The sequence below is a fragment of the Onychomys torridus genome, chromosome 7, assembly GCF_903995425.1.
Source record: "Onychomys torridus chromosome 7, mOncTor1.1, whole genome shotgun sequence".
NCBI lineage: Eukaryota > Metazoa > Chordata > Mammalia > Rodentia > Cricetidae > Onychomys > Onychomys torridus.
The window spans coordinates 68,570,018-68,582,733 of NC_050449.1; the positions used below are offsets into that span (position 1 = coordinate 68,570,018).

Below are 12,716 nucleotides of genomic sequence, written 5' to 3' on the forward strand. Positions count from 1 at the left end.
ATTCTCATTCAGACCGTCACAGGGGCCATGCCTGTTTTTGTTTCCTGACATGGATTTGTTGACTAGCTGACAGATTTCTGACTGAGTGATTGAATATGTCCTAAGAGAGATACAGACAAGTCTATGAAGGATCAAGAAAGTTACTTTGTTTCAAATGAGCCCTCCAAGAGATTGCAAAGTGACATTCAATTCTGGGTTATGGATGCTTCTGATTATCTCTCTGATGAGGTGTGAGTGACGTTGATGTCCATATGACAGAGATATTGCTGAATTTTCTTACTTCCTTTTGCAGGATGTACTCTTTAACTGATCTGCCCATAGGCAATAACACATTCTCTTTTGGCAGCCCAAGCACGAGCCACTTACCATCTTCTGTGACCTCATGGGTGTGGATTATGAAGAGATGTGTCACTGGCTCTGCCACCGAAAGCTGGCTACTGCCACAGAGACATACATCAAGCCCATCTCTAAGCTGCAGGCCACAAACGCCCGAGATGCTTTAGCAAAGCACATCTATGCCAAACTCTTTAACTGGATTGTAGACCATGTCAATCAGGCTCTCCATTCTGCTGTCAAGCAGCACTCTTTCATTGGTGTGCTGGATATTTACGGGTAAGTGCATTTGGCTTCCTGCCCTACCCTGCTGGAAAGCAGTTGTTTGTCGGGAGTGTTTTGTAACTTGGAGCACTATTTAATTTTGTTTTCTAGTGGAGACGAAAGGAAATCCTACTTATGACCAATTAGAAGTGTCTTTGATGATAGAGATATAATGATGCTGAAAAAAATTAAATACTGCTTAAACAAAAATTAGCTCAACTCCAGAGCCTACTTACTAAGCCAATAGGTAGAAATAATTGGTTTTAGACTCTCATGTGATAAATTATTGAATTTCTAAAAAATATAATTTTTAGTTGCTTTATCTGGTTACTGGCAGCTAATTTTTCACTCTCTGGTTCAGTTTTTCAGAAGAGCCTGTAACATTACCATTTCTATCCCCTCTTTGTGTGTAATGTTGATGGTATACATTGAGAGGAACTGTGCCCTTAGCATAGTTCTGTTTTGTACTGAAGGGTGAACGAACCTCAAAAACCCAGAGTGCACATCTGTAGGAGGGCCATACAGAGGGAAGCTTTGTCTTGCTGGTGCTCATCATGTTCTGTCTTGCCAACAAACCTTTATCTGATGTGTAAAGAAAATGTGATAGTGTTAAGGAACTCCCCACTTCTTTCTTCCAAGTATGCATATTTTAATTATTTTTTAAAAGCTATTTATTCTTTTTCTTTTCTTCCTACCTTACCTTTTTGGTGTTACAGATTTGAAACATTTGAGATAAATAGTTTTGAACAGTTCTGCATAAATTATGCAAATGAAAAACTACAGCAACAATTCAACATGGTAAGAATTTTCTTTCTTGAATAAAATTCTGCTTATAAACTTTTGAATTTTTAGTCTTCGTTAGAAGTGTGGTCTGTGAAATAAACTCCTGAACTAGAATTATCTATCATGTGGGTTTAGAATAGTGAAGCCGCCAGGGAACTGAGCAGTACAAATTGATGTATCATTAAAAAACGTTTGTCAGCTATCCCTTATTGAGGATGATGAACATTTGGGACAGATCATTTGAATGAGAGAGGCAGGCAAGAAGTGGGGCAGGCGCTACCACTGAGTCCTGCTTGCTGGTTGGAAGCCAGCAGTCTATGGAGTTGTAACCACCTTCACCACTGTTTACTGGGTTAGCAAGATGTCAGAATTTCCCAAATCCTTTTCAGTGGGTAAATTCTTCACCGAGGCAATGGCACTGAGCATATTTTGGAAGTGGCCCATGTTGGCTTTGCACTAACCTCCTGCCTCTGCATTCTAAGTACTGGATTACAGACTTGCCACCACCACACCACCCAGTTCAAACAAAGGGTTTTTGCCTGAAATGAATGATAAATTTCCTCAAAATAATCTGTACATAAATTGTCATAATAGTGAAAAACAGTAAGATGTGCTGAAAAATATCCTTTTATTTTTAGAGAGAAGAAAGATGGTTGCATTAGATAAAACTAGAGATAGCATTGTTGAGTCCTTTAAAGAAGAAGAAAGTTTCAACTGTGATGGAATACTATACTGTGTTTAAATGCTACTTGTTTTCAAACTGATTTTCTGGGATATGAAAACTTTTTACATATAATGTATTCAGCAATATGTATATATGTATATATTGCTGAATAAAGACCATAAAATGGAGAAAACAAAGACAAAATAAAGTTTCAAATTGAGAAGTCAAAAAAGCTGATAAGCATATTATTTTAAAGTACATACTTTTAAAATACATACTCTTAAAATAAATACTAAAAAAAGTAGCAAAGAAAGTTAAAAATATTTGCATAGAGACAGATTGGGGTTATGTACATTTGGGACTAAAGTTTTAAGCTTTTGGGTATTTGACATCAAATATTATAAGTACTTTGATAAACAAAGCATCTTGGTTTAGCAAGTAAAGCTGTTTGAAATAATGTGGAAGTGAACTTTAAAACCTTAAGGTTTTCCATAATAATAGGACCGGTTTTTCACCAGTTATGGACAGTTGTGAGCCACCTGTGAGTACTGGGAACCGAACCCAGGTCCTCTGCAAGAGCAACAAGTGCTCTTAAATGCTGAGCCATCTCTCTAGTCCCTCTAAATTTGTTAATTAGAATTATAAGGATGATCTTTTTGATCAAGGATTATTATTGTAAATGAGCTAAGATGATTTTTTTATAAGTGTAAAATATAGTGGGAAGGTTCCAAGGGCAGAGGGGGAGAGAGAGAGAGAGAGAGAGAGAGAGAGAGAGAGAGAGTGTGTTAGTTTCAAAAATCTGTGTCACCTTTGAGTTCTAAAACTTGGGGTTCTAGAAGATAGGTATTGTTAGTAGCCACAAAAAGCTTCTTTTTCTAGGAAAAAAAATAGCAATTAAGAGTGAGCCAAAGTATCCAGAAGGAATAAAAAAAATTGAAAAGGCAGTAGTGGTCATTCACATCTGTAGAGACTAGAGGCAGTGTTGTCAGCCAGTTTGGCTGAAGCAGCAGCCAGAGCACAGGCTGTGGTTTGATTGCCCCGCCCACCTGGACCGGTCTAGCTTCTGTTCATATTCTGAACTTAATGGCAAGCTCTTCCCCAGGGAAGCCTGCCCAGACTAGATGAGGCAGGCTTTGTTTTCTCCTTTGAAATACCGTTAGCATCTGTCATTTTATTCTTTGTGACTATTTGATGTATCCCAGTTCTCTCCCAATTCACAAGTGCGGCTTCCGTGTCTGTGTTGTTGACTCAATACATAAGCTGATTAAAGAGTGGATGGAGATAAGAAGTGGTGTGCAAGGTGCCTGGAGCCTTTAGCAGAGATATCAGTGGATTGGTAGTGCTTCTAGCTGCTTGCAGTATTCAGTGTACATTCCAGAAATGTGAGCCCCAGATTCCCTGTCTGAGAAGAATAAACAAGGCAGATAGATATACAAGGACAACTGTCATTTAATTCTGAGGCAACTGTACTTCTGAACACAGCAACTTGGAAAAATCAGTTTTTTACATTGAAATCACTGCATAGCTGTTAAATAATCTGGAAGGCATTCATTCTGCATAGCTGATCAATGCCAACTGAGGCATTCTTGTGTCTCATATTAAGAGTTCTGTACAATAAGTTCAGGAAAAAAAACTTGACACAGCTTTGGAAATGTATATTGAAAAAAATCACATGGACTGTTGCATTTATCTACTATTCAAATCGTTTATAGGCCTGGTATGGTGATGAATGCCTGTAATCCCAGGAGTTGGGAGGCTGAAGTAGAGTACAAATTCAAAGCTGGCCTGGGCTACATAGAGAGCCTCAGGCTAACCTGGTCTACATTGAGACCCTGTCCCAAACACAACAAAAATTAACAAAACACTTACATGCTTATATCTATCTTATTTGTTCATGATGAATACTTAGAGCTGAGGTTTTCTGTACATGATTTCAGCTGCACTTCTCTATGCTGCTGTTGTTGCTGGAGGCCATGAACTGTCCCGTCGTCATGTTCGTATCCTCGGTATTCCATAGACATGTGCTTCTTGATTACATTCCTCATGATATGGTCTGATAATGACTGCCGTTCTCTCTCTGTTTCAGCATGTCTTCAAACTGGAACAGGAGGAATATATGAAGGAACAAATTCCATGGACACTCATAGATTTCTATGATAATCAGCCTTGTATCAATCTTATAGAATCCAAAATGGGCATTCTAGATTTGCTGGATGAGGAGTGTAAGGTGATTGTGATTTTCTGGAGTACTTTAGCCTGTCAAGATAGATGCATCATGGCTAAACAAGTGGCTGCGAGCAGAGTCTCTCAGTGTAAGAGACGTCATCGTGACAAGCCAGGGCTCGCTCTTTCACTCTGAAGAGACCCTACACCCCAAGGGGTCTTTTTAGTTTGATTATCTTTAATGTTTTTTGTTCAGCAATAGGATATATTGAAAGAAATACAAGAAACTGCACAAAAATTATTTTGAATTATAGTTCTAAATAGCTGTAAGTTTTGAATATTGGCTAGTTGTTCTTTGTTTTGTTTTTTTTTTTTAAGAAGTTTTTTTGTTTGTTTGTTTTTGTTTTTGTAGCTGAGGATTGAACCCAGGGCCTTGCGCTTGCTAGGCAAGCGCTCCACTACTGAGCTAAATCCCCAACCTCAGCTAGTTGTTCTTTGTTACTGACATAAATGATAGTCTTTAATTTTAACATTTATAGATATAGCATGTTAGAAAATCATTGGATCCTTCACTTTGTTACTGAATGACCTTAGGCAAATCTGTCTTTTTTTTCTTAATCTTCCTTCAGTTTATCTACAATAAATCGCAGCCTACTATGTGTTGGCCCTCATAAGGTGCCATACTTAGTGTGTTAAAATGTACGTGGGGCTGTTGAGATGGCTCAGTGGATAAAAATATACAGATATGACAACCAGTGTTCCATCCCCAGATCCAACAGTGGAAGATGCACTTGCCCTCAAATACACACAATAACAATAAATTAAAAATTGTGTGTTTTACAAAAGAATGTGATAGATAAGTACTTATCTGTACTTGAGATTAAAAATATGAAAGCAAAGCAAAAATGGCATCCTGAGGTTACTTTAAATTTGGTACCTTTCTTTTGTTGAGACTAAATTAATATTACATGTATACATTTGATGAGGGCAAAAATTCATATACATATTTCAAAGGAAAGCAGAATCATAAACATGCATGCCTTTTGACCTGGGAGTTTAACCTATAAGTATACTTGCAAATATATAAGAGGAATATGACAGTTGTCAAAACAAAAAGTTAATAACATCCTAGACCATAAGTAAGAGGAGAAAATGCAAGGAGTGTATATATATATATATAAATATAAAATATCTATCTATATACATATCTATATATACACATGTATGTGTGTGTGTGTGTATATATATATATATATATATATATATATATATATATATAAAATGATCCCATTCAAGCACATGTCTTAAAAATAGGAGAAAATAATAAAGTTTCTAGAAATGGCAAGAGGAGACTATCAGTTCAGACTTTTCTGGATTAAATTAATATTTCACTGTGTATAAATGTTACCTCCATTTAACAAAATAATTTAAGTATGCCTACTAGTTGTATTTCATCTTTAACTTATAAAGTCTTTATTGTGTTAAAAAATTAAATATTGATTTGATAACTCCTGGTACAGGCAAATGATAACTGAAATGTGCTGGGTCACCCCCAGGAAGGCCTCAGCCATGCTCTTCATTGGTGGTTCACTTGTGCTGATGAGAAGGAAGAATGTTTCTTAGCTGAACATAGGAACTGGTCTCTTGTTGCTGATGTACCAGAAGACCCTTAGTGCTCAGTTATTTCTCTTTCTTTTTTCTCCCCAAGATGCCTAAAGGCACAGATGATACCTGGGCTCAAAAACTGTACAACACACACTTGAACAAATGTGCCCTCTTCGAGAAGCCCCGCATGTCCAACAAAGCCTTCATCATCAAACATTTTGCTGACAAAGTAAGGAAACTTTTTGTCTTTCCCTTTTTAACAATTTATATTGCGTTATAATAAAAATCAGTATTCAAGTATTGTTTTTCTTTGCAGTGCTTGCTTTCTTTAAGGTCATTTCAGGAAAAGCAATCTTCAGTGCTGGTTTCTTGGTTTTCTCTTACTTTAACTTCAGTTGGATTATGTATTAAATAAATACGGGTCAAAAGTCTTTTGTCTAAAATGTGATCCAAGAAACTGAAAACCACAAGTGTTTTCATAACTCATTTAGCAGCGAAACCTGATCTCTGACTTGAACTAGCATGAGATATATTCATAATTTTAAGCCCAATTAAGGTGGGTACTTACATGTTTAAGTATGGAAATATTAATGTTTATGTAATCTATAGTATAGATGACTATTAAACTTTTCTGGTAACATTTAAAATGGTGTATATACATACTGCATCTCTAAATGCATGAAAAATTATAAAATTCTAAAGATCTCACAGGCTTCAGAATAGAGACTGGACTTTTGTCACCTTCTGTAAAAGCATGGCATTATGTTCTTCATAAGTTCTATAGTTCACTTAGCAAGTCAGGGATCCGATGACTAGTTTTCATTTCAAAGAAGTTGTAGGATAGGCTGTGTTGTGTGATTTCTGGAGGCCTCTTTATGAACAATCTTCTAATTGTCTAGTTCTAGCTTGAAACCTTTGAGGAACTAAGGTGACCTGAGGAGTACAGGATGTAGAACCCCTTGAGTGGCAAATGGCTGACATTGTGGGGTTTTAGAAGAAAAGGAATTAATTCTCAAGTAGTCCCATTTTACCAAATTATACAATATTTGTCCATTTTCTCTCTGTCCATCATCAGCTCCTCACCTCTTCCCATATTCTCTCTACTTAATCTTTTCTCAGAGTAGTGGTCCTCAGTCTTCCTAATGCTGTGACCCTTTAATACAGTTCCTCTTGTTGTAGAGACCCCAACCATAAAATTATTTTTGTTACTACTTCATAACTGTAATTTTGCTACGGTTATCAATTGTATTGTAAGTATCTCTTTTCCAGTGGTCTCAGGTGACCCCTGTGGAAGGGTACTTTGACCCCCAAAGGGGTCCTGATGCACAGGAGTAACACTTCTGCTTGATGCAGATGCTGGACTAGCTTAGAAGATATGCTGGGTCAGCTTGAGAGGTGCTCTCTTTAACATGGGGGAGGGCAGCTTGCAAGCCTGCTTACCCATGAATTGATCATTTTTTGAACACAGTTTATCACCAGTCACTGCCACACTTATCTAGGAAATTGGTAATTGTAGACTTTTATTAGGTTACATATTTCTCTTTTATTTTACTATTTTTATTAGTTTTTTTTTAAGTTAAAATATAAGGTAATGGATTTTTGTATTTTGAGACAAGGTCTATGTAGCTAGCTAAGGCTGATCTTAAACTTACTGTGTAGCTGTGGCCAACCTTGAATTCCTAATATTCCTGCTCCTACCTCATAGTTGCTAAAATTCTTGGCATGTGCTATGGATTTCACTTGATCCTTCTTTCTTACATACTTTGTTCTTGTTTATCCCCTCCTCCAGTCATTTCCACTGTTCCCTGCCCCTCTCCTGTGATCATACTCCATATCCCACATCCACAGTCTGCCTTCATGTCACATCTATTCCATTACCTTTTCTTTCTTCCCAATTGAGAGCTCTTTTTTCCTCTTATGTTCCCTTCTCTAGTTTCATGTCCTATATTCATATCTGCATAGAAACACACACACACACACACACACACACACTGAAATCTAGGATCTACAGATGAGGGAAGACATGAAGTATTTGACTTTCTGGGTTTGGCTTATTTCACTTAACGTAATGATTTCCAGTTGTATCAGTTTTCCTACAGATGTCATGATTTCATGACACTTTATTTTTTACTGTGGCTGGATAAAATTTCATTATATATATCTCACATTTTCTTTATTTATCTGTTGATGGACATTGAAACTGGTTTCACTTCTTAGTTATTATGAACAGTACAGCAATAAGCATGGATGTGCTGGTAGCTCTATGGTAGGACTTAGAGCCCTTTTGTGTGTATCTTCTCAGGTTTACTATAGTGAATTACCACACATCCCCCTGGAAATGGTATTGACCTCTTAGAAAAGACTGATAATACCATTTGCTGAGAGCTAGTCATAGAACCTGGGCAAAGAAATATGCTTTGTTGATAATGACAGCATCTGTTCAAAAGTGTTGTCAGCTCAGGAGATTTTTTTCATGTGATTTCAGGTGGAATACCAGTGTGAAGGCTTTCTTGAGAAAAATAAAGACACCGTTTTTGAAGAACAAATTAAAGTCCTTAAGTCCAGCAAGGTAACCATGAATAGACGTCTCTTATCAGGATATGTTCTGTAAAATGTAAATTGCTTTAGCATTAGTCTTTTGATACTAATAATGATTTTTCTAACACGATTTTTTATCAAAAGTTTTTAATTTAGCAAATATATAGTACTTGCTTAATATATGTCTGGTCCTGCGCAGAGTACCTTTCAAATGTTGACACATCTGATTCTTCCAGTGACGTGGTATTAATTACTCTCATCTTACAGATGAGGAGCTGAGGTGTAGGGACTTAGGACTGGTAAGTTCCCAAGTTAGGTTAAACTCAGGCTGTCTTGCTTAGAACCTGCTCCTAACCACTCTGCTATGTGGTCTTCCAGCTCTAAATCTTTGTCTTCACAGTGGCTGTACCCTCCTCTGTGCCTTTGTGAGAAATGCAGAGAAGAGGGTTTTTCTGCTCTGTCATTTTGAAGGGGTTTGTTGGAAACATGGCCCATTGCACTCCATCTAAGTGGAGACTGACTCTAGGTCATCAGGTGTGATTTCAGATGTGACCCAAAGTGCTTATTTTTTCAGAAGAACCACTGCTTTCCACTAGGAGAAAGAATATTCCAGATGACAAAGAAGTATGACTAGCTAAGTTCGTCTGTACCACCACCTGTTGACCTTTAGCTGGAAAGGATGGGAGAGGGGCACACCATCAGCCTAAGGGAGCAAACCAGGAAGTCAGTTACTTGATGCTGCAAGTACTCACGTAAAAAGTAAAAATATTCATGTGAACCTTATAGATCACTGATTGGCACTCTTGTTTTTCTGGCTTATTTCAAGAGAATCTTCTTAACATCTGTGAAATAGTATATAGATAAGAGGATTCTCATTTTTAAAATAACAACTTTTTATATTCAATTATGTTAATAATATAAAGATTACATAAAGGCCAAATCCTAGTTTTAACCCTCAGAGATGAGTCAAATGTTTATAGAAAAATCAGTTTTTTAAACTTAACAAGCATTGAGTGTTAGTACTTTTTTTTAACATATAGGATTGATGTGCAAGGTGAACCTTTTTTACAGTGACAATCATAATATGTGATTGACAGGTCTTTATCACTTTAATCTATCATGTAGGCATGTTGTTCTGTTGTTAATACTTTGTCAAAATAATTTAGCTCAAACAAAGCACAAGTTCTCATTCTAGACATACCATAATCAGCTCTGTCTTTATTCTTAATTTCCTGTTCGGCTACTGGGTCCTTAATCATAAGGTAGCAGTGTATTTGAAGAGTCATTGGGAAAGCCAGTTTATGAACTATTGTTGCAGTTGAAGTAGGGATAGTTTTTTATATATATATATATATAATTTAATTTAATTTTACATATCAGCCATGGATTCCCCTGTCCTTCCCCCTCCTTCCCCCCACCTTTCCCCCAGCCCACTCTCCATTCCCATCTCCTCCTGGGCAAAGACTCCCCTGGGGATTCAGCTCAACCTGGTAGATTCAGTCCAGGCAGGTCCAGTCTCCTCCCCCCGGGCTAGTTTTTGATTTGCATGAGTTCGAAAGCCTTTCTTGTTCCCAGTCTTTGCAGCAGTTCAACCAAGAGACCTGGACTTTATCATGTCTCTGAACATGGTATAAAACAGGTGAAATGCAGTACTAGTTTGTTCTTTTGGAAGGACCAGTTTGCTGATATTTATGCTTTGTGTTTTGAATTGAAGCTTTGGTGATAATAACAATGTTAAATCCATTTGTGTCTGTTTCAGGTTTGTTTTACTTAAAATGTGAGTTGGAGATAGCCAGGTAGAAATGTCATGTGGGAAGTGAGATAGCCAGGTAGGAATGTCATGTGGGAAGTGAGGAATAAAGGGAAGTCAAAGGGAAAGGCAGAGCAGTGGTAGAAATGCTGTGGGCTTCAGAACTCGGTGCTTTTTAAAGCATGAGACTAAGAGAGCATGTAGATAAAAACTACTAGAGCTGAAGCCAGATATTCCAATTAACAGAGGCACCAGAACAAGATTCAAGAAAAACAGCCTATGAAGAATACATTATAGAACAGCCCCTGGTACAGTAATGCACACAGGGACACATATGCTCAAGTGTATGAGTATGTATGTGGAGGCAGGAGGACAATCTCAGCCTGTCCTTAGGAACAGTCTACTTCTTTTGAGACACAGTCTTTCATTGATTGGGAGTTCAGCAGTAAACACAGAGTGAGTGACCAGTGAACCCCAGGGACCCTCCTGTCTTCTCTCCCTGTTAGGATTACAGGCTTGTGCCACCTTGCCCAACTTTTTATGTGGCTGGTGGAGCTCAAACTCAGCAAGACAAACACTTTACCAATTGAGACTTCCCCCCAGCTTTGTTTGATTTTACTATTGTTTGCTTATTAAAACAGGATGTCAATCAATCAATCAATAAATAAACAAACAAACAAACCCAGGATGTCATTTAGTCTAGGCTGGCCTCAAACTATGTAGATGGGCATCTGAAGCTGACTTTGAACTCTGAACCACCTCCATTTACCTCGTAATTCCTAAGACTACAGACACATGTGCCACCACACCAGATTTCTTAACGAGGTTTTACTCTATAGCCTAGGTCATCATAAAACTCATAATCTTTTTGCCTTCTCAAGTACTGGGGTTATAAGTGTGTCACACCATGCCTGGCAGTACACTTTCTTAAAAAAGGGAAAGTTATACAGGGAATTTTAGTTTAGAATTTCTATTAGAAGTAGTCCTACCCTCAAATGTGTGTGTGTGTGTGTGTGTGTGTGTGTGTGTGTGTGTGTGTGTGTGTGTGTTTATATAGTTGTGTATTCTTAACTCTGATAACTAATCTATCACCTGGTGGATAGTGTAGATGCCAAGTTAAATTGTAGCACCTACTGGTGAATATGCCATGGTAGCCTAGTTCTATTAAACCTTTCACTGGGAAGAGATAAAAATAAAGTTTTGGTAGCTGCTAATGTGGAGCCAGCAATTTATTGGGAATGATAGCATAGCTAAGAATTTGTAGTACATGGCTATTACAGAATCATCTCACTTTTTTTTCTTTTTCTTTTTCTTTTTTTTCTGAGACAGGATTTCTCTGTATAGCCCTGGCTATTTTGGAACTCGCTCTGTAGACCAGGCTGGCCCCTAACTCATAGCGATCCACCTGTCTCTGACTCTTAAGTGCTGGGATTAAAGGTGTGCGCCACCACAGCCTGGCTCATTTAGCTTCTTATTCCCATGCTGATGTTTTTGTATTGTTTTGTTTTTTCCCCTGAGACAGGGTTTCCCTGTGTAGCTTTGTGCCTTTCCTGGAACTCGCTTTGGAGACCAGGCTGGCCTTGAACTCACAGAGATCCGCCTGGCTCTGCCTCCCAAGTGCTGGGATTAAAGGCGTGTACCACCACCACCTGGCATGCATGCTGAGTTTTTATAGAGAACTTATAGGAACTAATTTTTCTTCTTTGTAATGTGGGTTTAGTTTTGTCTTACAAGATAATGTTAAAACAGTTCTTTACTTCTGTATAGCCAACCATGCTAGACTACATTAATTATTCTGTAAGACAGGGAGTATTTGTATTTGTTTAATAGGCTGACATTATTAGGTTAGACTCATCATGGATAACTTCTTTAACTACCCTGATGCTTTTTCCGAGTGTTTACTTTTTTTTTTTTTATGGTACTGAGGATTTAGTCTGTGATCTTATACTTGCCAAAGATGCACTCTGCTACTAAACTGTATCCCAGCCCAAACATTTATAGAATATGAAATCACATGACTTTATTTTTATGACTTTGTTTTTCTCATAGGAAATTTTTTTCCTAAATTGTAACATGAATCTTAAAGGATCTTATTAATAAAAAATACGGGAGCCAGGTATTGGGGTGAATGTTGAAATATCAGAGAAGCAGAACAAGCCACAGCCACCTCACCTTGCCAACTCCTCAGCTGATCCTGTTTCCTCAAACTGGAAGCCTCTGTGTCCTCATCCGAATGGATCTCAGCTGAACTGCTGCTCAAAAGGCTAAAAGCTTAACCAGGCTCTAGTTCCTGGTCCTCACACCTTATATACCTTTCTGCTTCCTGCCATCACTTCCTGAGAGGCGTGAGTCACCATGCCTGGCTGTTTCCAGTGTGGCTTTGAACTCACAGAGATCCAGACAGATCTTTGCCTCTGGAATACTAGGATCAAAGACGTGTGCTACCACTGCCTGACCTCTATTTTAATATTATAGCTGTTCTATTCTCTGACCCCCAGATACGTTTATTGGGGTGCACAATATATCAACTACACTAAATAATCTGAGATTAGTAAATAATTGGTGTTTACAAGTGTGATTTGACTTGCACAAATGATTACTTTTATTTATATGGAA

General features: G+C 37.8%; 1 protein-coding gene across 3 annotated transcripts in view; it reads left to right on the forward strand.

Annotated features, from left to right (window-relative positions):
• Myo5a (myosin VA) overlaps positions 1 to 12,716 on the forward strand; it is a 154,506-nt gene that overhangs the window by 76,130 nt on the left and 65,660 nt on the right. For all 3 annotated transcript variants that reach the window (XM_036193785.1, XM_036193783.1, XM_036193784.1), the window contains exons 10-14: positions 347 to 612; positions 1,314 to 1,395; positions 4,131 to 4,271; positions 5,916 to 6,041; positions 8,298 to 8,381. In XM_036193785.1, coding sequence (XP_036049678.1) covers positions 347 to 612; positions 1,314 to 1,395; positions 4,131 to 4,271; positions 5,916 to 6,041; positions 8,298 to 8,381 — 699 coding nt within the window. The remainder of the gene's footprint in view (positions 1 to 346; positions 613 to 1,313; positions 1,396 to 4,130; positions 4,272 to 5,915; positions 6,042 to 8,297; positions 8,382 to 12,716) is intronic.